At 54.9% G+C, this 27064-nt stretch overlaps 2 protein-coding genes across 17 annotated transcripts in view; both read left to right on the top strand.

Annotated features, from left to right (window-relative positions):
* The first annotated feature begins 6046 nt into the window (after window positions 1-6046).
* Window positions 6047-8923, top strand: LOC100630426 (uncharacterized). Of its 4 annotated transcripts, none has more exons than XM_005607374.4 (2): window positions 6047-6156; window positions 7925-8923. In XM_005607374.4, exon 2 carries the CDS (start codon window positions 7998-8000, stop codon window positions 8847-8849), a length of 852 nt encoding a protein of 283 aa, XP_005607431.2. In that variant the 5' UTR covers window positions 6047-6156; window positions 7925-7997; the 3' UTR covers window positions 8850-8923. The 4 variants fall into 4 exon arrangements, with proteins under 4 accessions (XP_005607431.2, XP_005607432.2, XP_005607430.2 ...); XM_005607375.4 differs by having other exon boundaries at window positions 6047-6129; XM_005607373.4 differs by having other exon boundaries at window positions 6064-6162.
* Window positions 8924-19063: 10140 nt separating this feature from the next.
* HSPG2 (heparan sulfate proteoglycan 2) overlaps window positions 19064-27064 on the top strand; it is a 99002-nt gene continuing 91001 nt past the window's right edge. For all 13 annotated transcript variants that reach the window (XM_070260776.1, XM_070260785.1, XM_070260779.1 and 10 more), the window contains exon 1: window positions 19064-19209. In XM_070260776.1, the coding sequence (XP_070116877.1) occupies window positions 19147-19209 (63 nt within the window). In that variant the 5' untranslated portion in view covers window positions 19064-19146. The remainder of the gene's footprint in view (window positions 19210-27064) is intronic.

Below are 27064 nucleotides of genomic sequence, written 5' to 3' on the forward strand. Positions count from 1 at the left end.
TTTTTTCCTGAGGAAGCTTAGCCCTGAGCTAACATCTGCCACCAATCCTCCTCTTCTTCTGAGGAAAACCGGCCCTGAGTTAACATCTGTGCCCATCTTCCTCTACTTTATATGTGGGACGCCTACCACAGCATGGCTTGACAACTGGTGCCATGTGCACACCCGGGATCCGAACCAGCAAACCCTGGGCCGCTGAAGCAGAACATGCAAACTTCACCACTGTGCCACCAGGCCGGCCCCAGATCCAGTCATCTAAAGCATATTTACAGGAAGGAAAGAATGGCCAGCAGCTGTTCCCACAGCTTAGTGGGGACGGCAGGAGGAAAACACCTTCATAAGGAGAGTCAAGGGGTACAAGGAAGAACCGGAATTGGGCGCTTTGGCATCATCTGCCTGAGGGTGGGAGGCCTGTGGGGGAGGGAGCCCCAGAATGGGGGTGGGGAAGAGGTGAGATGGAGAAGGGTCTTCTATTAGCTTCATGGTGAGGCCTGGGCCTGAGGAGAGAGGAGGCCAAGAGACACGAACAACTGAGTGGCCGCCATTTATTCTGTGTCGGGCTGTTTTCTGTCCTGTGTTGTCACCCCTCTGTCACCCGGTGCCTTCAGAGAGGTCTGTAACACACGACAGCTGCATGTCTGTGGTGGTTTGGGGCACGAATGAGGAGGGAGTGGTGGCCACAGGGGTGGGGGTGGGGGCGCAACTCTGCTGAGAGAAGATGACAGTCACAGGAGGTGGGGCCGAGCATTGGTCCAGAAGCAGGGACTCAGTGAGGGGTGACGAGAGTCCAGGACAGCCCCTTGGGCTTCCTCAGAAACAGTGAGGAAGGCTCTGAACTTCCCACGGCACGTGGACTGGAGGTTTGAGCTATTTGATTATTAAAGAAAAGCTACCTCAGGGGCTGGCCCGGTGGCGCAGCGGTTGAGTTCGCACGTTCCACTTCGCGGTGGCCCGGGGTTCGCTGGTTCAGATCCTGGGTGTGGACATGGCGCCACTTGGCACACCATGCTGTGGTAGGCATACCACATATAAAAAAAGTAGAGGAAGATGGGCACGGATGTTAGCTCAGGGCCAGTCTTCCTCAGCAAAAAGAGGAGGACTGGCAGTAGTTAGCTCAGGGCTAATCTTCCTCAAAAAAAAAAAAAAAAGAAAAAGAAAAGCTACTTCAGAAGGCTGAGGCTTTGGGGTGCACCAATTGTACATGGAAAATCCTTGGCACAGCACCTCCACTCAGAAAATGCTTAATAAATGGCAACTGCAATGATCATCCTCGAGGTGGCAGGTGCAGCGGTTGGAGGGCAGACCTGAGCCAGGTTGCTTGGGTTTGTATCTTGGCCGTCTTCCTTCAGGTGAGTGACTTCACCTCTGCCCTTTAGTTTCTTCTCTGAAAAATGGGGATGCTATTAACATCTACCTCATAAGGTTGTGATGAGGAATAAACAAGTTAATGCATAGAAAGCACGTGGCACACGGTGGTAGTCAGGGTTCTCCAGAGAAATAGAACCAACAAGAGGGGCCGAGCCCGTGGCCGAGTGGTTAAGTTCACGCGCTTAGCTTTGGCGGCCCAGGGTTTCCCCGGTTCGGATCCTGGGTGAGGACCCAGCACCATTCATCAGGCCATGCTGAGGTGGTGTCCCACACGGCACAACCAGAGGCACTCACAACTAAAATATACAACTGCGTACTGGGGAATTTTGGGGAGAAAAAGATGAAGAAAAAAAAGATTAGCAGCAGATGTTAGCTCAGGCGCCAAGCTTTAAAAAAAGGCAAGCAACAAATGCCAATCTCTTCAGCAACACACAGACACACCCAGAAATGGTGTTTAATCAGATACCCAGGCATCCTGAGGCCCTGTCAAGTTGACGCAGGAAATTACATCCAGCCACACACACAGCAGCTGGGACGCAGTCCCATACATATAGGCCATTCAGTGTGCACAGGCCGTTATTACTGAGGTTTTATGGGTGAGGAAACAGAGGTCCAAAGAGGTGAAGTCCCTTGGCCGGCCACATGGCTTTCAGGGCATGCTGGTGAACCAGGTCTCAAAAAAGAAAAAAAAAAAAAGCCTGGTTTGTCACATTGGTCAATTCCCCTGGTGTAAATATTCCCACCGTGGCTGATTGCAAGCTACCCATGGTTTAATAGCCAGTTCACTGAATTCCAGAACATTGAACCGTTGGCTCTTGTGAGCCAGTGCAAGCTGGCTCTAGCACAGACCTCCAGCTCCACTGTGTCCACAGCCCGGGGCATGCACCAACGCCAGCTGTTACTGCACGCCAGCCAAGTCAACAGTGTCCGAGGGGCACCCTCCTTACCCCCATTAGACAGAAAAGGAGATTGAGCTTTGGAGAAGTTCAACCACTTACCCAAGGTCACAGCACAAGCCAGCTCCTTGCTGTCCTGCTTCCCCTGTCTTCTCTCAGCAAAGGTCACATGTGACCATCGTCCCCACCCTGCCATGGCGGGAATTTCCCAGGCCACGTCCCCTCCCAGATTGCCCGCTTTACCCCAAAAGCCCTGAGGTAGCTTGGCAGGAGGGAAGTTCTTGCTGGCTGGATCCCCTGCCAAGCCACACCTGCCCCAGTGCTCCGAAGCTCAGATCTGTCCTGGCTTGTACCTGCCACACGTGGGCTTGGGGAAGCACTGTTTTGGCAGCTGGCGAGCCAAGGGCCTAATCCTTCAGGGTGTCGGAGCTGGGTGACTCATTGTGCTCGGGAAGGAAGGCTACAACCGGGGAGGGCCAGAACCCAGCCCAGGAGAGATTTTCAGCCCTGCAGGCAGGCTGGCCCCAGGCCCTGTACGGGCTCAGGTGAGTCACCCCGCTGATAGTCCCTGAGGCTGAGCACATATGTCCTCCAGGCAGAGTGAGACAGCCGAAAGTTTCATGGCTCTTGGTGCTAGCTGCCCCCCAGACTGACATGTATGTCTCACACTTGCGGCTGCTGAGCTGGGCTTGCTTCTTATCTGTGATGCTTCCAAGAGCCACGTGGCTGAAAGGACAAGGGGTCACTCCTACCATCTAGGCCCTGGGGGAGGGGAGAAACTGCCCAGTGGCCTGTGAGGGGTTAATGAGCAGCATATGTGCTAATGGGGCAGAGTCCTAAGGTCTCTCTCTGGAGACAGGGGCTGTTCCCTCCATTCTGGGGAGCCCACGGGACTGAGATGCCCTTGAACTCCTCAAGTCTGATGTAGGGAAAGCGCTCGTGGTGGTCTTGGTGGGGCTCAGGAGGGGACCAGGATGTGGATAGGACTGCGGGGAGGGGGAGTAAAGGGAGAGGGGAGAGAGGCTGAGGGGCAAGGGCTGGTGGAAAGCCCGGGATTTGCAGCTGGTTTGGCAATGAGGCTAAGGGGCCAAGGTTGGAGGTGGTCCGGGTGGGGCAAGGGTGGGGGCACTGTGGCTGGAGACTGTGCGGGGGGCGGGGGCACCCCACCTACCCAGGATCTTCTGAGACCCCGGCATCCACCCTCGTGGTGCTAGGGAGCGAGAGGCAGCTGGGCTTGGCTGGGTGGTGGAAGATGGGGGCTCATTGGGGGGTGGGGCTACAGCCGCCTTCCAGCTTGTCTCCAGCCTGGACCCCTCCCAACGCTGCTCAGTTCACAGGGTCACTTACTGAGTCCCCACCGAGAGGGGTGGCCCACCCTCTTCCTCACTTAGTGCTTAAGCTTGTAGGCTCTGGAGCCAGACTACTGGGTTCTAATTCTGGAGGCTGGGCGAGCTTGGATAAGTCTCTTGCCCTCTCTGAGCCTCAGTTACCTCAGCTGGAAAACAAAATACTTACCTCTTAGGGGCACTGTGAGGACTAAATAAGAAGGAGGATGCAAAGGGCCTGGCACCAACAATGTCAGATTCTCTGGCACATAGTAGGTGCCACTCCCATATCAGTTTCTCAGGGATGGGTCTGGGCAAGAGGTGGGGCAGGCAGCTTCCCCCACCCTCCCCTTCGTGTGTGCCCGGGCTTGGAGTCAGCTGGACCCCAGCCGCCAGGCCCATTTCCAGGCTGGGCCCTGAGAGCCCAGGATGTAAGGACAGAACCACCCCTCCCCCAGCGGAGAAGGGGGCTTTCAGTCTCCTCGGCCCCACTCTGGGCTCCCAGCCCTTCTGGTTCGGAAGGCATCTGTGGCCCGCAGAGGGCCTAGAGATTCCCTGAAGGTGGGGAGGCCGGAGAGGGACGTTCCTCATATGATGGGACACAGCCTGACTTTCTGAGGAGATGGAGGAACAGCACATTCCTCCTGAAATAATTGTCCTAGAGCTATTTCCAGAGGCTCTTAGTGCCCAGGCCAGAAACAGCCAGTGATCTCGACGCCTGGGTACCTTCAGGACAAACAGCAAGGACGCCCAGCCCTCTTGCTGGCCTCCTGCCCGCCTGCCCGGCCCCCGGCCCAGAGCAGAACCAGGCCTGGCTGAGGCCCCACAAGGGAACTGTTGACACTGCTTCCCTGGTCCCCTGAGTCCCCTCACGCTCTTCCTCCCACTCGGGGGGCCCCTGATCCCTCCTCCTGGCTCCCCGTTTCAGCAGCTATCACCACCCATCCCCCCACAGGGCAAAAGGCCCTTCGTTCTCTGTGATTGTGGGCTGGGGAGGGCCCACACCGAGGTTTCTGTTAAAGTGCTTTGTAATCCTGGATCTGATCGCTAGGAAATTTCAGATAAATCCAAACTGGAGAACATTCTCCAAAACAACTTGCCTGCACATTTCAAGAATGTTAATGTCATAAAAGACAAAGAAAGACTGAGAAACTTCCAGGTTAGAGGAAACCAAAGAGACTTGAGAAATGGAGACAATGCCTGGTCCTGGATCGGATGCTGGACTGGAGAAGTCATTGCCACAGAGAACGCGGGAGGGACCATCGGCGAAACTTGAACATGGCCTGTGTGTTTGATAACAGTGCCGTACCGCTGTTAAACATCCTGCATCTGGTAACGGGAGCGTGGATGCATAAGAAAACGCCCCCATTCTCCCAGCGTGCAGGACATAAAGGCTTTGCAGTCACTGTCGTCTGCAACTTACTCTCAAAATACTGCGTGTGTGTGTGTGCGTGTGGTGATAAATGTGGCAAAGTGTTAATAACTAGTGGATTTGGATGAAGGCTATGTGGGACTTCATTATCTTGTAAGTGTCTGTAAGTCTGGAAATTTTTCAAAATAAAAAGTAAAACTATTTTTTTTCTTTTTTTTTTTAAGATCGGCACCTGAGCTAACAACTGTTGCCATTCTTTTCTTTTTTTCTTTCCTGCTTTATCTCCCCAAATCCCCCCAGTACATAGTTGTGTATTTTTAGTGGTGGGTCCTTCTAGTTGTGGCATGTGGGACGCCGCCTCAACATGGCCTGACGAGCAGTGCCATGTCTGCACCCAGGATCCGAACCGGCGAAATCCTGGGCCACCGCAGCGGGGCACGGACTTAACTGCTCACCCACAGGACTGGCCCCTATATATATATATATATATATATTTTTTTTTTCCGATATTTACGAGAAGGAAATGACAGAGGGAGGCTTTTCCTGGCAAATACCAGGAGACCGCAAAGGGGGATTTTGTTCATTCATTCAACAAACACGCAGCGGATGCCCCCTGTGGACCGGGTCCAAGCGAGAGGCACGGGGTCTGAAAGGAGCTCTGAGATTTGCTCCCTGAAGAACCCTCAGGCTCTGGCCAGAGCCCACCACATCCTAGGGGCTCGACACCAGGCTGTCGGCTGCTCGAGGAAGAGGTGAGGAAGGAGGAAAGACAGTGCTGTTGTGCCCAAGAATGGGTCCCTCAGAGGGACAGCACTGCACAGGGACCTGATAAGCGATTGATGACCCACTGAGAAAAGAGAAGGAACTGATGCTGACCCCAGCCAGCGGGGGTTTCTATTACACCCGGCATACAACTCCCTGACTCTGAGCATAATTAAACGCTAGAAAAACAGCAGGGAACACTGGGAAACGTCCACCCCAGCCTCGTTTTAAAAATAGGGCCCATCTGTCCTGGAGGGCTTAAAGTGGCGCTGGCCCTGAGGCAGGGGCCTGACCAGGGTGACCCCTGGAGGCCCCTCCCAGCTCTAGGATTCCATGATTCTATGACATGGCCAGCAGTCTGGAGTGGTGACATGAGGGTGTCCCCAGTGGAGAGCAAGAGGAGGGCTAAGTCAGTCACCTGCCTCCCAAAGACAGAGTGAGGGTGGGAGAGGGCCCTTGTGGCGGATGGGGCCCAGCCAGGAAGGGCGGGAGGGCCCTAAGAGGGTCAGTCCCCAGGTCCCTCCTGGATTTCCGCAGGAGGAGATGGGGTGGGGTGGACCAGGGAGGGAAGAGACAAGGGTCTGGACATTCCACGGGATTCAGACCCAAAGGACAAGGGCAGCTGAGGGGCCGTGGGCTGGGAGAGGGGCAGGCAGCTGTTTTCTGGGTGAGACAGGCTCAAATTCTGCTCTGTTCTCACCAGGCAGAAGTGGAAAATGAGCATCAAGCCGGTGGTAGTAGGGGAGAGAAATCAGAGCCTTCCTTCTGGTGCGGGGGGAGTACTGGGGAACCAAGGCACAATGGGGATGGGGGGGGGAACTACACTGCCCTTGGCTGGGTCCAGGCAGTCCAGGGACAGGAGGTGGGTTTAAAGGGACTGGGCATCTCTTTGGCCTGCTCAGGATTTAGTCCCTGTGAAGTACCGGCTTTTGGACCAGGAGATGTAGGAATCCCAATGCCCCCTCCTCTTGTGGGGTGGATGGGGAGATCCCCTACTGTCAGAGAAGATCAAGACCAAATACTCCAGAAGGTTCTGATCTCACAACCCAGCCCCATTAGTACACTTGTCATACCACCTGCTGCTCCTCATTTGGGGCTCCTAAAGTCAGGATCAACTTAGTTACAGGGTTAGCAAGGCCCCTCTCCCTCTGGTTGTCCCCATCAGTGCCCCCATCCAGGCAGGCAGAACAGGTGTGGTGAGAATTCTTCCTTAGTGACTGTGAGGGGGGCCAAAGTCACCCCGACAACATAGCATTGTCTTTCAGGGGTTGTCAGAAACACCCAAGATAGTATCTCGGCCCCATCACTTACAAGCTGTTGATCTGAGTCACATCATCTCTCTGAGCCTCAGTTTCCCCATCTGTCAACTAGGAATAGAATAATAACTAACTCTTTGATTTGGAGTGAGAGTTACTTACTCAAGCAAAGGGCCAGACACAGAGAGGGTGCATCTAGTATTGCATTGCTTCTAAGACACATTTTTTCATATCAGGGTGCCTTGTGTGGTCGATGATGTCTATTTGATAGTACCTCCAAAGAAGGTCTGTCTCAGTGCCTGGAATTTCATCATCAGAGATTCAGTCCTGGCCTTTGTGGTCTTTTGGAGTTCCTGCTTAAAAGGCAAATGGGGGGCCGCCCGGTGGTGCAGTGGTTAAGTGCGAACGTTCCGCTTCAGCACGGTTCGCCGGTTCACATCCCGGGAGCGGACATGGCACCGCTTGGCAAGCCATGCGTCGGAAGGTGTCCCACATATAAAGTAGAGGAAGATGGGCACGGATGTTAGCTCAGGGCCAGTCTTCCTCAGCAAAAAGAGGAGGATTAGCAGCAGATGTTAGCTCAGGGCTAATCTTCCTCAAAAAAAAAAGAAAAAAAAAGAAAAGGCAAATGGGAATTTCAGAATGTGAGCTAGAGCCAAAGGAAAAAGGAGACTGCCCCACTTGTTCAAGGGGGTCCTCTGGCCTCAGTCATTCTCAGGGTCTTACCTTCCCAACAAAGGGCACAAGGTCTTGCCCTTTGTGCTTTCTGAAAAATAGGGTGTCAACTTTCCAGTTTAAAACTCCCTGGGCCTAGGAGGAGGATGGGGAGAGGAAGAAGGGTGGTCTTGGCCCTCTGGAGGCAGAGGGAACACCTGGAGAGGAAGCCTGGAGGGAGGTGTGGAGAGCTAAAGGAGCTGAGGAGAGCTGACCCTACTCTCTCCTCGCCAGGCCCAGGTGACCAGCCTCCAGGTGATTTCCTGGCAGTTCAGGACCACGAAGCCTAATCCACCCAGCTGGGATCATGTCTGGACGCCCGGTGGGCCATTCCAGCACTTACAGCTGCTTGAACCATCCCAACAACGTGTCCTTTCCAGCCCGGAATCCAAGCTGGTCCCACTACCCTAATGTGACCGGGGCCACGTCCCTCAAGCGCCCCCGCACGCCGAGCGGCTCGGAAGTCAGCAGCTGCAGCAACCCTTCGGAGCAGTCCGACAACCCCAGATCCCCTAGACTTCCGGTGAGGAGAATCTGCATGGGCCAGCCCTACAACTCCAAGTGTGTAGAGACGAGCCACCTGGCCACTGGCTGCAAGGTGGCCAGAAAGCTCGCTTGCTGTGGTGGCCCCCACTGCCTGCTCTGCACAGATCGTCCAGCGAGGCCCTCTAGCCCCACTTTCCTGGACCACCTCATCAAAGGCATCAACTACCTCGACAGATCCACCAATGCCTTCTACACCAACTGCACCAAGTCGTCTCTGAGCCTGCCGAGGCTCGCCGCCAACTACCTGCAACACGCTGCCAACTCCATCCGCCTGGACCCTGAAGACCACTCCTGCCCCCACAGTTACTCCCACCCCTACACCAGCATGGCCACCTCTGACAAGTCCTGCACCAGCACGTGCTTGGTGCCGTCCGCTGGGGATGTCAATGCTTTGCAGTGTGTGGATGACTCTGTCAACACGAGTTGCCCACGCCGGCTATATAGCCGGAAAATCACTCCCATGCTGTCACAGAGGCCAGGGATAAAGTTGCCAGAACTCCCTTTGTTTGGCAACGGGATCTTTTCCTTAGGTCGTCTGCCTAAGTTCTGGGAAGCAATCCGCTCGGGCTGGAGCGCCCCTGAGCCCATCTCCAAACCCTGTAGCTGGTGGTGACATCGACACCAACTGTGAAATGGGCATGTGTCCATCAGGCTGCAGTTTTGGAAAATAAATTGTCGCTGGCAAAATGCTCCTTCCAAGGCCCCATTGAGGGGAAACGACCGTTTAGATTGGGGATTATAAACTTGAGGATATATGGGGTCGGGCAGACAAAAGTTAATGGGTGAATCGGGCTGGGTGAGAGTAGGGAGTGGTGGAGACTGTGGCTGAGTGGAGAGGTCGATACCCAGCTCTCAGATGGATTGTTGCCTTTTCAAGAGAAGCCAGGAATCTGATTTTTGTATGTCAGTAACAAATTCAAAAATGTCATGGTGCTCTGTGGGTTGAACAAAAATACTTGTAGGCCTCATGTGAACCCATGGGTCTCAGTTTGGAATCTGCAATTTACATCCTGAATGCACCACTGAGGAGGTTCCCAGCCCGCCTTAGCCTCGGTTTCCACACGTGAAGAGATAGACTGGCTGTTCATTCCTGATCCCTATCCCTACTCTTTTTTTTTTCAGGATTGTTGATTTTAGCACAGCCCCACGTAAGGCAGAAGTAATGATGATGATGATGATGATAGCAAACCCTTGCAGAGCAAGGTACTGTGTGGCTGGCCCTGGTCTCAGTGCTTGATATCTATCTATTCTTTTAAGGATGCGGTTTTAATGGCCAGGCCTAGGGTGGACGTAGAAAAACTGTATGATGGCTAATGTGAGGTGCGTTGGAACAGGTGACCAGGAGTTAGCTGCAAGTAGGGGGACAGCCCTCCCTGGGCACCCTCTGAAGAGGGTGGTTCTGTTCACGCCAGGTGAGGACTGGAAGGCTCAGAATAAGGTGGTCCTGAATTCCTTGCGGGGACTGTCTGGAAAAATGTCCCCTGGGCCAACAAGGGTTCCAGAACTTCAGAGGCTCAACTGATTGGGATGCTGAGAAATCAGGCCCCACGAGGCCCCCAGCTATATCCTCTCTCCTGCTGTCTAAAGGGCTCTGGAGGTCGGAGTCCAGACTAGTCCTGCCACTAGCCTGCCTTGAGACCTTGGGGACATCACTTCCTCTCTCCAGGCCTCTGTTTTCCCTTCTCAACATGAGTGGGGCAGCTTTGAGGATCTCTAAGGGCCCCCAGACTCTGGTATTTCTGGTTCTCTCCTCCTCGTCCCAAGCCAGGCCTGGGGCTTCCTGAGCTGAGAATTGAGTGTTCCTCCTGCCAAGAACTCAGGCCCTCTGAGTCCTCAGCTGTCTGTCCAGGCTGCCCAAAGGCCATCTCAGGCCTCCGGGCTTATTTCTGGGAGGCTCTGAACTTTAGTCTCAGCCCCTTCCTGCTGGAGCTCTCCTGTCTCCTTGGAAATACGAGGCCAATAGCAGCTCAGAGTTTGGAACGGGGCTGACCTTGAAATAATGCAGAACGTGGAGGTCTACAAGGTTCCATGGCTCTTGGAGGAGGTGGCCTGCAGTGGCCTAGCCCTGTGGCCAAGCAGAGCCTGAACATCCCTGCCCTGAGATTGCCATGGTGGTCCCAGGGGAGGAGGAAGGAAGGGGGCATCGAACCCCTAGTCCATTGAATTCACCCCCACTTCTAGTCTACCTCTGGAGGATGAGGGAGATCCCCCCGGAGCCAAAGCTCAGCAGTGCAGCACACTCCTCTCTCTGTCTTTTGCATCCCTTTCCTCCCCAGGGAGAAGACTTTGGCCTTTGTCTAATGGGTCCTCAGCTCCCCAGTGACCCATTCCCGAGGTGAACAGTCGCAGGAATACAGCTTGTTAGAATCCATTTTTTTTTAAAGACTTTTTTTTTTTCCTTTTTCTCCCAAAGCCCACTGGTACACAGTTGTGTATTTTTAGTTGTGGGTCCTTCTAGTTGTGGCATGTGGGATGTTGCCTCAGCATGGCTTGATGAGTGGTGACATGTCTGTGCCCAGGATTCAAACTGTCAAAACCCTGGGCCGCCGAAGCAGAGAGCATGAACTTATCCACTCAGCCACAGGGCCGGCCCCTAGAATCCATTTGGACCCAGCTCAAGACATAATTCAAGAGTGTCCTGGGGCTGGCCCGGTGGCAGAGTAGTTAAGTTCATGCCCTCTGCTTCAGCGGTCCAGGTTCATAGGTTCAGATCCCAGGCGCGGACCCACACACCACTTGTCAAGCCATGCCGTGGCAGCATCCCACATAAAACAGAGAAAGATGGGCACAGATGTTGGCTCAGTGACAATCTTCCTCACAAAAAAGAGCATCCTGATTCCCAAACACTCTCTCAGGCTACTAAAGCCTTTGTATTCCTGCTCGAGGTCCATATTTGCATAGGAGCCATCTCTAACTCTCCTGGAGATGCCCACCTCCAAAATGGTCCAATTTCCCCTAATCAGAGTGTAAGACCCGTGCCTAGGACACTACTCTTGAGGTGTCCAGTATCCAGGCCAGGTCTGGCTCACAAAAGGGGCTCAATTATTACATTGAGGCTGATTCCGGGGCCTTGTGCCCAATAAGTGCTCAGTAATGGTTATTACTATTACCTTAATAATTACTATTACCTTAAGAATAATTACAATATCTCACATGCAACACGTGTTCAATAACTATTAATATTAATGATGACAGCCAATATTTATTAAGCTCTTAACTGTATGCCAGGCATGGTTTTAAGCACTTTGTATGTATTAACTTATGTCGTCCTTGCAGCAATCCTTTAAGAAAGGCACTATTGTCCCTATTGTACAGATAAGGAAACTGAGGCACAGAGAGGTCAGGTATAAATGATTATGTTAAAGATGGTTACAGTGCCTAGAATACAGCAGCTCTTCAAAGAAGGGTTGGCGTCATTACAGAGTACATATGTTATATATATGTAGTACATTATATATATATAATATACTTATATAGAGAGCACATTATAGAGTACTATATGCAGAGTAGGTGCTCACTAATAATAATTACCTTCATGATTACGACATCTTGCAAGTAACAGGAGCCCTGCAAATGCACACAGTGGGTGCTCAATGAGTGGTAGATGTCACTACAGAGCCCAGTACACAGTAGGTGCTCAAATGAAGTTTGACCATTGGTTAGAGACTGGATTGTACCCTGAAGGGGCAGAATCTCTGTGCTTGGCCCAATTGCTCCTCAGGATAGATACTCAGTGCTCGTGAATCCCTCCTGCCAGTCCCTCAGCCCACGTCCTCTTAGTCAGAGGAGGTGCTCTGCTCCATGTGGCCATGTGGAGGCCACAGGAAGTCCCCCACGTCCACCGTTCAAGCCTTGCATGTGCAGGGTCCGTGTAAACAGGAAGCAGCATCCTGGCTGCAGAACAATGCCACGGCCTGCTGTGCTGTCCGTCTGTGCACAGAAGCGGCCTGGGTGTCCCCACAGCTGGGGGTGGCTGGGGAAAGTCCTTCACACCTGCAGAAGTAGGTCACCACTTATTCCGCGCTCGTACGGTGTGCCAGGCACACTGCCAGGGCCTGAAATGTGGGCTCTCAGCCTTCTGCTCCCTGCCAGGCTTAGTGCCCTATTTTGCAGAGGGGGAAACTGAGGCTCAGAGAGAGAAAGTGAGATGCCGAAGCTCTTGCATCTGATGAGGAGCAGAGCTGAGATCCAACCCAGGGCTCTGACCTTCAGCCAATGCCCTTTCCATCCACAGCACAGTTTCTTTCTTAGTATTTATTGAATGGATTCCAGGAGAAAGAGGGATAAATCTTGGCCTCCAAAATATGCAGTAACTTAGACAAAGCAAAGATAGTGTTTAATTCCAGAGATTTGGGCTGCCTTCAACAGCAGGGTCCTGAGCCGGGGAATGTTAACCTGGAATATGCTCTCTCCGGGAAACAGTAAACAAAGGGAGAGTTTCCTCAAAGGTCATCTGTGGTCTCAGTTGCCCACTCCACAGGTCCCTGCATCATTTGGTAACATTGGTATAAGTACATGATATTAGTATGATTTTTGTATGTTTAAAAATCCTGATATGGCCCTTTTCAAATGGATAATTTGATATCACTATTGTATGATTCTAGAAAATAGACACAGCTTTCTGTATGACCAAGGTACGCGGTCAAGACACACTCACCGTCTTCTGGCCCCTCCCTCCACCCCTCAGCCCTTCTCATCTCTAAACCTCACCGTCTAAGCCTTAGCCTACCCCACCCCTCGCTCTATCCCAAAGGCCCACTTTATCTCTTACTGTCCTTTCTTTCATATGGCCGGTCCTGCTTGCTCTACATAGCAGACACAAAGCTAGGAGCAGGGGACACCCCCCACAATGGCATCCACATTGCCCTCCTTTAAGTTGAAATCTCAGGAGGGGCAAAGAGCCTCAAACGTGCTGTGCCGGAGTTGGTACACCATTTTTGGCAAACTCTTTTAACAGCCTCCTGGGCCCCTCCCAACAGGGCAGGAATTTCTCATGAACAATTGAACAAAGCCGGGAACTCGGAGGGAGAAGGCACAGGACATTCCAAAAGGATTTCTCTCAAGCTCCAAAAGACAACATGTGGGAACACTGCAGAAGGCTCAGAGCCTAGCGAAGAAAGGCATGAAAGCGACGGAAAATCTGGCCAGGAGGAAGGGCAGTACAGGCTGGAGGAAGGAACAAGGGGCCGGGGGTCAGGAGGCCCGGAGGGGAGGCCCGGCTCTGCCACTCATGACCCTGCGGACGCCGTTTCACCTCTCTGGCCTCAGATTTGTGGTTCTTAAAAACTGAGGGAACTGGAAAAATAAACACGCAGACGCGCATTATCCATTCACAGCAATGCTTTCTTGATAACAAAGACCTGGAAATAGCCCAAATACCCAACAGCAGGATAGGGTTAATGAGTGATGGTGTGTTGCTGAGACACAATACCAAATAATTATTAGAAATATGACGTGCAAAGTCAATACGAGTGCTATCAAGGTAGCTGGCCCACAAATTGCTAACGGTTACCATCTGCAATAAAGAGCTTGTACAGGAATGTAAATCTGTATGCTGTTTCCAAAACGGATTAAGTATTTCAAGAAGAAAAGTGTCCGCTGAGCTAAAGACAGGACTTAGTGACAGTAGATTTATACCCTGAGCAAGCTTCTTATCTTGTCTCAGACTGGAAGTAAGTAGTTCAGGGACTCGCACTGGTCCACAGAACCATTTTTAAGCAGCCATGGTCTTTACTGACACGTAGAACTGTGTTTATGAAAAAAATGTTAAGCGAGAAAAGCAAGACATGAAATCGGACGCATATACTGATCACGTGAGGTAAAAGGCACGTGGGTACAGTGACACAGGAAGACCCAATTACGGGCCCTGCAGAGAAGTCTCCTATAGCCGAAGCAGGGGTGCGTGGGCAGGAATGTGAGGGGGTGTGTGGAGGCCATAAGAATTCCAGCTGGGCTGGAGGGGAGTGGTGGGGGTGGGGGAGCGTGAGTGACAAATTCGAATTATAGAGACCATTTATGGTCAGCTCAGGAGCCAGGCTCTGGGGCCGTATCTGCAAAGAGTGTTATGAGAAACACCAGCCTTGTGAGATTTATAAAGGGTTTTTCCATAAAAACCAGTGGGTTCCATTCCCAAATATCTTGAAGAATGCTGGAATAAACAGAGTTGGACAGGCGACTTTACTGGAGGCCTGTGTTTTTGTCCTTCAGGATGGCCAAAGTGTGGGGAAGAGCACGGAGTTCCCAAACTTCTTGACCAGGGAACCCCTTTCCCAAGGAGCATCTTAGAGGGTGGGTGATCCATGAGGCACAGCTTGGGAACCCTGCTCTGGGCCTGAGACCCAAGGTGGAAGCTCAGCAAGAAAGTGATGGACAATGATGAGGGGTTGTGGGGAGACATCAGGAGAGGCAGAGGGGCCAAATCCCAGGCCGTTTTCAGAAGACTCACACTTCTGCCTGGACAGAGTTGAGAACAACCCAGCAGGAGGCAGAACTGAATATGGTTGAGAACGTGGGTCCTAGAGTCAGACAGACACGGACGTGAATCCTGGCTCCATCACGTATGCGGTGTACCATCCAGACAAGCCATTTCATCCCCTGGGCCTCAGTTCTCTTGTCTGAAAAGGGTGGTAAAAAAAACACACTCACTTGCCTCCTACCTAAGACTGTGGTAGTGATCAAACGAGAGTCGATGTCAATCAAACTGTGAGGGGAGCTCCTCTCCGCCCCGAGTGCAAACCAGGAGGGGGATGTTTACGCTTTATGCCACGCTTGGACCAATTTATTCTTTCATTCAAGTAAAATTGTTCAACGGCCAGCTCTGCTGGGCACTGGGCTCTTGACAGGGGATGTAGTTGGGAACAAGACAGTTGCCCTCGCTGCCTTCATTGTGCCTCATAATATTAAATAATCTTCCAAATTAATGCAATTGTCAAAAACGTTAAGGGGGAGAAGCATGGGGGAGAGAGGTCGTGGGAAAGTATAGTGAGGGACCCGATCTGGCCTGAAAGGTCAAGGGGCTTCGACGGTATCATGATGTTTGAGCTGAATCCTAGAAGAGAGTAGGGTAAAGGTGGGGAAGTGTTGGCTGGGAAAAGCACTCGAGGAGAAGGAACAGCGTGTGCGAAGACCATGTTGGGGAGGGAGGTGGCTGCAGAAATGGGCAGGAGTACATCTCCCAGGCCTCGCAGGGTCCCCTCGCTCTCCATGAGAACTTTCTCGGCCTGCTTAGAACCGTGGCCCCCTCCTCTTCCTCCTCTTCTCAACATCATCTCCTTGTTCCCTCTCCTCCAGCCCCACTCCCTTTCATAACAATTTTCCTGCCTCACCCAAGGACATATCCTTACACATATGTAAGGATAAAGCTGCCAGCATCTGCTTTCTCACACAGCCAGGGGAACCCTTGTATGTAATAAGCGATTACTTTCATTATTGACTGAATGCAGGGCCACAGCTAGCCCATACAGCGCCTTTGCTCATACAGCAAAAGGTACCCACTCTCAGCAAATATAACACGCTCTTGGCTGCATATCCTTGTTCAGTGAACAGCCTGCCCAACCATCCACTGCAGCCCTGAGTGAATGAATGAAAAAGGAATGTGAGATGAGTGAGAAGTTCCGAGGCAAAGAAAAGATTTGGAATGGGAGTGGAAGACAGGAAAAGCTGAGTCCTGCCAATTTTGGAGCAGCAGACAGGTGACCCACAAACTCCAGCTACTTTCAGAAGCCCCCCAACTCCTGTTTCTCAGAAGCCAGATTGTTTGGCTGTTCTTGCCTATCCAAACCCTTGTGCACCCCCTTATCTAAGGAACCTTGTGCAAGACTCGAGTTGTTTCTCTCCCAAAGAGTGTGACGAGCACCCTGGGCTATGAGTGCATACAGTACGATTATGGCGCCTCCTGGGCTCAGCAAAGCCCAGAAGGCCTTGCCTCTGCTCCTCTTCTAAGCCATATGAGGAGATAGCCAGGCCCTAGACAAAGCAACTTGAGAACATTTGCTAAAGATATCAAGGACTGCAAAATAAAACAGAGCCGGCCGAATCCCTTAGTGGGAAGGAGAGGATGCAGAATAAATAGGTGGAGGAGCAATCCTCAGGGTGGGTGGAGTTACTCTGGAACTCTTTCTAGACAGGCCGTATTTTCCTGCTCTCCGTGTCCGTCCCGCTCCTTCCAGTCTCCAGCCAGCTTTACCATCGTTTTCCCAGCCTCTTTTAGGAAGCCAGACTTATAGCTCGGGTTTAGTCTTGACCAAACATCTACAAAGGGTTGCTTGTTCCCCTTTTCCCTTTGCTCATGAGCAAACCATCCAAGAAGCCAAAGCTCCGGGGCTTGCAGGGCCCGAGGTGGGGAACAGACACTGAGGCCGCTCACGGAGGCTGACCCTCCAAGGACTGGCGAGGCCTTGGAAAAATCTTGCCACCAGGCTGGCCACCTGCCAACTCTGAAGTCAGCAGCGTGTTCTAGCCTCCCGCATCTGACAGGGAGTCCCTAAGTGCAAGGCTGTGCGCCCCTATCAGACTGGAGATCTGTGGGTCGGTGGCTGGATCCGGCCACGAGGCCAGAGCAACACATTGGGCGCAGAGGCTGCTCCTCCGTCAGACTGGAGCCCCCTGAGGCCAAGGTTATGTCTCTCTCTTCAGACTGGGAGCTCACCCAGAAACAGTAATGAGAGAAATGGCTACCGCTTAGCTAGGGCTTAATATGTGCCTGAAAGTGCTCCTCTTGAAAAACAAATATGCTAATTCATCTTAATCCCCATAACAACCCTGTGAGGGAGGTCTTAGCATTATTCCCCATTTCTAGAGGACGAGAGACATTCAGAGGTTGAATGATTTGCTCAAGATGACACAGCGAGGTGGACCCAGAATTCTCCATCAGACTGAAGACAACATGAGGACAGGGACCCCATCTATCGTCCCTCTCTCCTCCATCAGATTGGGGCTTCACCCGGGGCCAAGATCCAGTGTCCCTCCCTGACTGGAGCAGAAACAGACCTTATTCAGTGCTGTGCCTGGCATCTGGGTTGGGGCCAGGAAGTTGAGGGAGCCACCATGATGTAGTTTCTGCCCATTCCAGCTCTGAGCTGGTCCCCCCGAAATATGCCCCACAGGGCGGAGAAGAACCCAGTCTTTTGGAGATGGGGCATCTATCTGGGATGTGAGTCAGGATGCCAGTGTTATCTCAATCTCCCTGGATGTAAGCCCCCCCGGGGGAACCCGCAGGCTCCTATCACAGGGAACACGCCTTCCGGAGCCAAGCCCGGTGCCACCCATAGCTGGGCATTTCCTTCTGTCCACAGCTCACCTCACTCCTGGCTGCAAACCGAGCCATGAGTCTCTGGAACCTAGCAACTCATGAACGAAACAATGGAAACTTCAGCTTTTATTCTCCTCCCTCTATCATTACTCAGAAGGTTTTCCTCTGAGTTACACACACACACACCACACACACACACACGCGCGCGCGCACAGAGCCGTCTTCTCTCCACCCATCAGCCTCAGCTGCCCTGGAAATTTTCAGGCAGAAAGGAGAGGGTGTAGGCAGCGGAGAGGGCTGGCGGCATGGCCGGTGTGCTGTCCGTGGGCCTGTGTCAGACGTGGGTCATCTGGGATGTGATTTACCACCCAAGTGTCTGTGATGGGGGCTCTGGTGGAGTCTGTGTCTGGGCCTGAGTGTGCAAGCTGGTGTGTTTCTGGCACTGAGGCTGTGATTTACGTAAATCAAAGTTGTCTGTGAGTGATTTCTGCGGCAAATGGTGCGTGTCGGGGGCAATTCTGTTCAGGATTGAGTGCCCATTGTCAGGTACTGCTGTTAGCGTGTGCGAAAATATAAAAAATACAGGCGATTGGGGCCGGCCCCGTGGCCGAGTGGTTAACTTCCCGCGCTCCGCTGCCTCGGCCCAAGGTTTCACCGGTTCGGATCTTGGGCGCGGACATGGTACCGCTCATCAGGCCACATTGAGGCAGCATCCCACATGCCATAACTAGAAGGACCCACAACTAAGATATACAACTGTGTACTGGGGGCGATTTGGGGAGATAAAGCAGAAAAAAAAAAAAAAAGATTGGCAACAGTTGTTAGCTCAGGTGCCGATCTTCAAAAAAAAAAAAAAAAATACAGGCGATTGTGTGAGAGAAATTATGTTGGCCTGAGCGTGAACAGTGAGCGCCTGTCAGGCATCTGTGCGTGAAACATGTCCTTACGCTCCGTGTCTTGGGATTCACATATGTGCATTTGTGTAAAAATGTGAATAGGAACGTGAGCGGCTGTGTGTGCATGTGTGTGAGCCGTGTCCCCTATGTCACCTGCAGAGGTGAAAGTTTTGAAGAGACAAAGTGAGTCCGTGCAGACTGTTCGTATATAAAAGGCGGGTGCAAGAGTGTGAACGTGTGCCTGGTGTTCACGGGCGGCGCGTGAGTGTTAGTGCGTGAGAGCTGTGAGTGTGGGAGTGTTCCTGCGAGCCCAAGCGGGCGTGAGCGCGCTCAGGTGCGCCTGTGAAAGGTGCGTGTGTGAGCGCGGGGCGCTCCGAAGGGTCCCGTGGGAGAAGGCACGTACGTGGGCTGTGAACGGGAGTGAGAGCGGCCCCAGGGGTCTGGGGGCCGCGGGGGCGGTGTGCGCACAGGGCCCCGGTTCCGGCCCGCGCGCGCCCCAGGCCGCATCTGGCGGGAAGCCGGCGGGCCCGCGGCCGCCGCAGGGGCTGGGGGCCCAGACAAAGGCCCGGCCCGCGGCGCGGCTGGCTCGGGGACTCGAGCCCCGGCCGGGGGCGGGGCCTTGGCCGGGGGCGGGCCGGGGGCGGGGTCTGGCCCGGGGCTGGGCGGGCGGGAGCGGGCGGTGCCGTCCCGAGGACTCGGCAGGCCGGCGAGCGGGCGGCTGCGGGCGGGCGCCGAGCGAGCGAGGGAGCGGAGCGGGCCGGGCCATGGGGCGGCGGGCGGCGGGCGCGCTGCTGCTGGCGCTGCTGCTGCACGGGCGGCTGCTCGCGGTGAGTGTGCGGGGCGGGGGGCCGGGAGCGCCTGGGGCCCCGCTCGCCGCTCCTGCCAACTTGGCGGGGGCGCCGAGGCTGCGCGGCTGCGACTCTGGCCCGGGACGGCGGCGCCGCCAGGGACCCCGGGCTGGCACAGGCCGGCGCCACCCTCCGCCGTGGGGCTGTCCCGAGGGGCGCCCGGGACCCTGCGTGGGGCCGGGGGCGGGGCCGGCCCGCGTGGGAGCCCGCGGGTCACCCGGCCACGTTGCCGAGTCTCCAAGTCGCGGTAGGCATGGCCCGGCCTGCCATTCCTGGGGACCCGGTGGAGAAACTTCTAGCAGGGTGGGAACTTGGCAGGGCGAGGGCACCCCTTTCTGTGCGAACTTGGAGAAGGTGCATTCAGGAGTGATGGGGACCCTCTCAATCCTCACTGGAACTTTCCCATGCTGTCTGTCCCCTTGGGGAGCTTGTAGCCGAGCAGGCACAAGTAAAGAGCTGTTCTAGACACACCGAGGCTTGTGTGGGACACCCACGGGCCCTGGAGTCACCCAGCCCAGGACTTGAATCAGCTCCTGCTCTTCACTGAGTAGCTGTGTGACCTGGGGCAAGCTAGTTAACTGCTCTGAGGCCAGCCACATGCCTAGAGGGAACTCAGAATGCATGGCCTCACAGTGCGCGGCTGGAGGGGGTTGGCAGGACTGGATGGAATGTACAGGAAAGTGCCTGGTGCCGGGCCTGTTGTATGGTGGACACCCGGTGGATCCGTTTCCCCAGTTTCCTCTTCCTCAGGTCTTCAAGGTGCGGGGAGGCCTGCGCCTACAGCCCGCCCCCTGCTCTGAGCTTGGACGGGCTCTTGCTGAGGAACATAGCATAGTTAGCTGGGAGAGGCTGGGGAGACCTGAGTGAACTCCAGAAGGGCGGGGCAGGGAGCTGGTGGCAGATGTGGGTGGGGGCACATCTGGGGAGCTGGGCCTGCTGTGGTGAACCACAGAGCCGCCCGCACCCGCTTTGAGGGGGTCCTAGGTGGCCCCTGTCTCTGTCCCCCAATTCTCAGAGCCAAGAGAGACTTTTCTAGGCTGGCCAGTGTTTACTCAGTGACTGACTCCCTGTCCTCGCCTTGCCGGCTCTCTCACCTCTGCCCTCCTGAGTCACTGGTTAACCCCCACCCCAACCTGACCCTTAACCTCTCACCCCACCCACCCACACCTCCCTCCTACCCCACTCCCCAGCCTCTTTAATCCTCTGTCTCCGTCTCTCACCCCGGCACATCCAGCAGGCCCATCTGTTGTTCTCCAGTCTTGATCTGAACTTGCAGCTCCAGACACTGATCTTTATTCTTCCAGAAAGGAGGCACCAACCTAGCACATGGGATGTCTTCCTTTCCTGACCCTCCCCTGGCTCTGACCCCCTCTCCCCCATGAGGTGTTCCTGGATGCTTGGGCTTGACAGGGGCAGGAGTGGGGAGGCGGGTGGAGCTGTTTGCTGTGTGCCCTAGGAATCTCCACACAAATTCCCAGATTGCAGCATCGTCTCATTCACTTGTTCATTCATCACATCTTCACTGAGCAGCATTCCAGGACAGTCCCTGGGAGCTCAGGGGTTCATTCATCGGGCAGATGTTGGCCAAGCACCTACTGTGCACAGTGCGTCTGACACGGGTGCAAGGGGCTGAGCAAGGACAGGCCCTGTCTGCTTTCCCAGAACTCAGACGGGTGAACAGGCAGCTCCAATCCTGTGGGTTTCTAGAGCCTCTTCAGCCACCACGCCGAGGTCTTCGCTGTCCGACCCCAGGCGGATGGCAGAGGGCTGGAAAGAGCTCTGCCTCTGAAGTCTCACGGACCTGACTCTGAATCCCAGCTCTGCCGTTTTTTAGCTGTGTGGTCTAGGGCAAATTCCTCTCTCTGAGCCTCAGTTTCCACATCTGTAAAATGGGGGTAAGAAGTTTGTTGTGTTTTAAATGGCATCACGTTCTTAGCCAGGGCCCCAGCGAGCCTTGGGCTCCTCCTTGCCTACTGCTCTTTACCTCTTCTGCCCCTCAGTTCACGTCCACGAGCCGATAGTGAGTGGGTGAGGGTAGGACACAAGAGGAGGGTGAGAGCTCCAGACCTCACTGGGGGAAGGAGACAGAGGAAACAGTGGTCTGTGATTAAGTGTGGGAGTGATTTCAGCTCAGAGGAGGTGGGGAGGCTTGTGAGGGGTCGGGGCCCGGCCTGGCTGACTCAGGGCCCGCCTTGGCCTGCTGACCCCTTTTCTTCCTGCTCAGGCCTTAGCCCTTCCTTTCTTGGGGCCAGCCCTGCCAGGAGACAGGAGTCTTGAGGGGGCCGCGGGGCTGACGGTGTTTTCCAGGCTGAGGAGGGAAGTCTCCGAGATACCTGTTTCCTGCCTTGGCTGGGTTTCCTCGCCGGGGAGGCTGCTGCGGGCAGGCGGGCGGGGAAACCAAGGAGCCTCCCCTTCCCCCGGGGGCAGCGTCACCTCAGCTCCCCCTTGACAGGACTGGCTGCCCTGCCCCCCCCCCCCCGACCCACAACCCCCCTGCTCCAGACCTGCTGCTGGGGGGTATGAGCATGCCCTGGGGATTTCCGGAGGGAGGGCTGCAGGCCCCTGCACAGAGGGCAGCGGAGGCTGGAAGGGGCAGTAGTGGGCCACCCCCATGCCTTAGGCCCAGCTCCCTGTGTCTGGGGAGTTGTGGCCCCCACCTGGCTTGGCCCAGGCCTGTTCTCAGGCGGAGCGCAGGCAAGTTGGGATCTGTGGGTCTGAGGCCCGGCCTGGGAGACGGGTGGAAGGAAGGTGGCAGAAGGGACCTGGGTTCAGGGCTTAGACCAGGGGGTAGGAAGGTCTTAGGGTGGTAGGCCAGATGATGACAAAATAGCGGATAGTGCCCGCTGCCTGCCAGGCACGGAGTTTCTCAGTGAATCCCCACATGTTGGCCCCCTGCTCAGAAGCTCCCCGCCCTCCCCGTGTAGCTCGCAGTCAGACCCAAGCTGACGGTGACTTCACAGAGCCCTCCAGACCCATAAGACCTGACCTCCTCGCTCCCTCTGACTCTCCTCCTGCCATCCCTCCCCTCACTCGCTCCCTCAAGCTACATCCATCTTTGTCTCTTGAACGTGCCAAACACACTGCCACCTTAGGGCCTTTGCATCTGCTGTTCCTTCTGCCGAGAACACTTGTCCCCCCAAATATCCCTGTGACCCTCTAGGCTTCATTTCCTTCAGGTCCCCGACTACTCTGCCCAACATTCACTTTATTTTATTTTTTTCTTGTCACTCTCTGCGATGTGTTTGTTCACTTGTTTCTCTCTCTCCTAACCCCCAACTTAAGGTCCACGAGAGCAGGACCTTCTGTGTTTTGTTCACTGTTGCTGTGAACCTCAGCACCTGTGGGCAGAAAGTGCTCACTCAGTACATCTGTTGCATGCATTGAGCTCTAGCTAGTAGTATAGTCCCCATTCTCTAAGCAGAGGAAATTGAGGCACGGAGAGGTTGCTAACTTGCCCCGGACTCACACACGCCTACTTGTTGGTACCAGGAGCCAGGCTTCAAAGCCACACGAAGCTCCTCACTGCTCTCCCTACTGTGTACTTGCTTGTTGCTGGCAGGAGGTGTTCATAAAACTGTTGTCACTGATGTTGACGAAAGTAAGAACTCAGGTCCTAGTGGGTGCAGGGGCCACTCAGGCAAGGAAGAGAGGAGTCTGGCTTCAGGGACAGTCCCTCAGGATGGGTGTGCCTCAGTGTCCACAGAGCCTTCTGGGGTTGCCTGCCCTGGCGGGAGCCTAGAAACACTAAAGTCTAGTCTCGGGTGGTCAATACCTGTTCATTTGTAGGTTTGTTGATTGAGTAATTTGCTCATTAAATGTTTGAGACCCTATAGACAGTTGAATTAATCCAGGCGTTTTAAGGCCTGAGTGGGCCCGGCTGGGCCCTGCCCTGGGTGGGAAGCACAGGAAAGGACGGTGGCCGAGCTGCCCTGCGTGGAGCCCTCACTCGGTTCCCCTGGCTGTTCCCTGGGGGCTCAGGGTTAGGATGAGTCTGCAGAGGCTTCAGGGCTGCCTGGCCTTGGGGCCAGAGTCGCAGGAGGGAGGGCAGGAGGGGCCGCCGGGGGTGTGGAAAGATCTGGAACAATGATTCACAGGCCGCTGGGAGGCCAGACATGTGGGTTCTGGACCCTCAGACCCCTTGGGGCGTGCGGGAAGGACTCCCAGCCCTGGCCTGTTGCCCCCGGCCCCAGCCCAGTCCCAGCTGTGAGGGGTCAGGCTGGAGGAGGAGGTGGTGACCGTGACCCTGCTCCCCAGCGCTTCCTGAGGATTTGCTGAGCCCATGGCACCCTGCTCCCAGGGCCCACCCTGGCCTACCCCTCATCTTGCTCCTGCCAGGAAGGAGGAGGTTGGACAGAGGGTCCTGGCCCTGCTGGAATGTTGCCCCAACCTGGCCCTTGGCCTCTTTGGCCCTTCTGCCCCGATCCTGCTCCCAGGGCCTGGCTGGGGCCTGCTGGCCGCCCCATCGCCCAGAGCTGGCTGACTGAAACCCAGAAGAATGTGTGGAACTCACTTCGCGGGGAGCCGCCAGCCTCGCTGCCCAGCCTGGTGGCGTCGGGTCCGTGTCAATAGCGGCCTTGAGAGGGGAGTGGCTCATGGCTGCTGGGGGTGGCTGGGCCAGGGGCACTGTCATGAAGCCCTGAGAACAAGGTGACTCTTTGAGGCCTGGGAATGTGCGGCCTTCAAGTCTCAGCCACTCGCAGAACCCACCCTCCCCTGCTTTCCTCGATGCCCCTCTGTGCCAGGACTGCAGGGACCTGAGCGCATCCCCGGGGCATCCCTCGTACCCCTGAGGTGTCCTTAGGGCCAGCTCCCAGCTACCTACCAGAGCCCTTCCCCTGAGGCCTGGAGGAGGGCACCCTGTTTCTCTGTTGCTCTGGATTTTAGGGGGCCATCTGGAGCACAAAGGCTTGCAGTGCGTGTTGAATGAATGAATGGACAAATGATATATGTCATTAAATATTGTGTGTAAACTAAAGTCTCCTACAGGTGTGTGTTAGACTTGAAATTCACTTAAGTATTTACTAAGCATCTTCTAAGTACCTGACCCTGTTCTAGGTGCTGAGGTTACGGCAGAGAACGAGAAAGTCAAATTCCCTCCCCTCAGGTAACTCGTGTTGAAGCTAGTGCAGGAAAGCAAACAATAAATATATGTCAGGTGAGGATAAGTGCTCGGAAGAAAAAGTGGTGGTGATGTGGGGTGGGTGTTCAGGAAAGGCCTCTGGTAGATAACGTTTGAACAGAAGGCATGTAAAGGAAGCAAGGGTGTGAGAAAGCACTCCAGGCGGGTGAACAGCTAGTGCAAAGGCCCCGAGGTGTGCTTGGCATGTTTATGGAAAGCAAGGAGCCCTGTGTGGCTGGAGCAGCCTGAGTGAGGGGCAGCGTGGTAGATGCGGTCAGAGGTTGGCAAGGGGAGATCGGCAGAGCCCTGGCCGTAGGAAGGACTTTGGATTTGCTTCTGAGTGAGACGAGAGATCACTCTATTAGCTGTGTGGAGAAGAGGATGTGGACGGTCAAGGATAAAAGCAAAGGAGGCCGTGACCCCGGCCAGAGAAGATGGGAGCTTGTACTGGGGTGGTGCAGGTGGGAAGAAGTGGTTGGATCCTGAGTATGTGTTGAAGGTGGGGCTGACAGGATTTGCTGACGGATCTGGGGTGGGGTGGGACAGAAAGAGAGGAGTCAGACGTGTCTCCACCGTCTTTGGCACTAGCATCCAGAAGGATGGAGCTGCCACTAACTGAGATGGGGAACCTCCAGGGGGTGCAGGCTTGGGAGGAAGATGGAGAATGGCAGGTGATGGAGGGGACAATGGACGGAGGATGGAGTCAGAGCTGGCTGACTCATAGCTCGGGCAGTCAGCCCCCTCCCAGCCCCGCCTTCGTCGAGGGGGTCTTGCTGAGTGTACATTTGTGGAGCTGCAGACGCTGATCCCTTTGGAGCCCACAGCCTGAGCTCATGGCTTATATATTTGCGTGTGTATATGGAATTTACTGTCTTCCCCCTTCTAGAATGGAAGCTCCATCAGGGCGGGGACTCACTTTTGTTCATTGCAGGGTGCTGGTGCTCAGGCTCCTTGCTGAAGACTGGGAAGGGGCTGCGTCTGCCCCTGGACTCAGGGGAGTTGTCCTTCCCAGCCACTGTTCTTTCCTGAGTCTGAAGCTTGTGGGACAAGAGGGGGTGCCCACTCTGACATCTTCCAGTTGTCTATGCCCTCACTGGACTCAGAGCCCCTTTCTCTGGGCACTATGGTCAAGGCTCAGAGGGCACTGCCTTCATGTCTCTGCTCAGCCCCAATTGGCTGTGTGACCTTGGGCAAGTTGCTTCATCTCTCTGAGCCTCAGGTCAGAAATAGGGATCATGATGCTTGTTTCCCAGGTGGGTATGAGACCCAGTGGGTGCACCTCACTCGGTGTCTGGAATGTGATAGTTGTTTGACAGTCAGTGGCTGCTCTTAGTCTTGTTCCTGCTGAGGGCAAGGCCAGCGTGGCATTTGACACACTTTCCCCTGATCACAGCCGCTGCCATCCAGTGACCCAGTGCCTCTCTGGGCTTGTTGAACAAATGGCCGAGTAAAGGGGTCATCCTGTGCCCTCCGCTTCTCCTTCCCAGTCTGAGAGCCCTGGATGGAACTGATCTGATCTGTCACTGCCCCCTTCCCCCACCGAGGCCGCAGCTGCAGGACAGAGTCCACCCTTCCACCCGATTGCTCCTTCCTGGAGGGGAGGAAGGAGGGGGGCACACCCCAGGGTGTGGCCTGGGAAAGGCTGGAGCCTGTGGACGCTTTGTCCCCTTCCCAGATGTGTGCAGTTGGTGGGCTCTGAGCAACAAGAGACATGGCCAAGTGACTCCCATGGGTGCAGAAAGGATGTTCATGCATGTTAAGGGGAGCGGTGGAGGGGGCTTCCTGGGACCCCATCCCAGCCCCATCCTTCTTCAGGCCTACACTGGAGGAGGCAGGACCTTTTTCCGGGAGCCCTGGGAAGACCTGTAGGTCCTCATTGGCCAGGGTGGGTGGGTCCACGCAGCTCTAAATCTGGCCCCAGTGGGCTCTCAGAGAAACAGCCGGACCAAAGAGAAAGAGACGCCAGTGCGTCGTGACCTGTCTCCTGTCCTGTGCCTGAGGCTTGGGCTGCTGGGTGGAGACGTGCCCCTTCCCCATTAGGGTGGGTCACGTCCAGGTGTTTCATTTTTTTAACGTTGGGCATCTTTTCCCCAGTCCCAGTCCATGGGGATGGGGAGGACTTCAGAGGCCTCGGGTGACCCCGCAGTTGCTTCTGCTAGGGTGGGGCTGGGAATTCCCAGCTGCCTCTGGCCCCTTCCCAGCCCACCTCCAGGTCCCTGCCCCCACCTCCCCATGCTGGCCCCAAGGAGCCAGCCCTGGCCCCCACCTCCTGGTCCTGGCCTCGCATCCTCACCCCAGCTGGCTCATCCCCCTCCTTGTTTGGCGTTTCCAGTTTTCAAATAGTTGGGAACTGGGATCATGCCTCTTTTTGGCTCCCTCGCTTGGCTGGCTGAACTGAAATTCTGGCCTCATAAATCCTAGCTCCAGTGGCCTCTTCCACTTAACAGCTCTGCTCCCTCTCCTGCCATTTGCCTTCCTGTGACCCTTGGGCCAAAGGAACAGAGACCCAGGAGTTTCCCGAGGACAGACTAGTCTCTTCTCTGCCCTGGGACCTCCACAGTGACCTCAGTCACTCAGACCGTCAGCCGGGGCTCAGTGAGGGCTCATGCCTTGATTAAAATCACCACCCTCTCTTGAGCCAAGCCCCACACAGAGTTCTCTCTGGGCATTATCCCATATAATGCTCAAAGCAATCTTTTGAGGTTGGCATTATTA

Source organism: Equus caballus, chromosome 2, assembly GCF_041296265.1.
Source record: "Equus caballus isolate H_3958 breed thoroughbred chromosome 2, TB-T2T, whole genome shotgun sequence".
Lineage (NCBI taxonomy): Eukaryota > Metazoa > Chordata > Mammalia > Perissodactyla > Equidae > Equus > Equus caballus.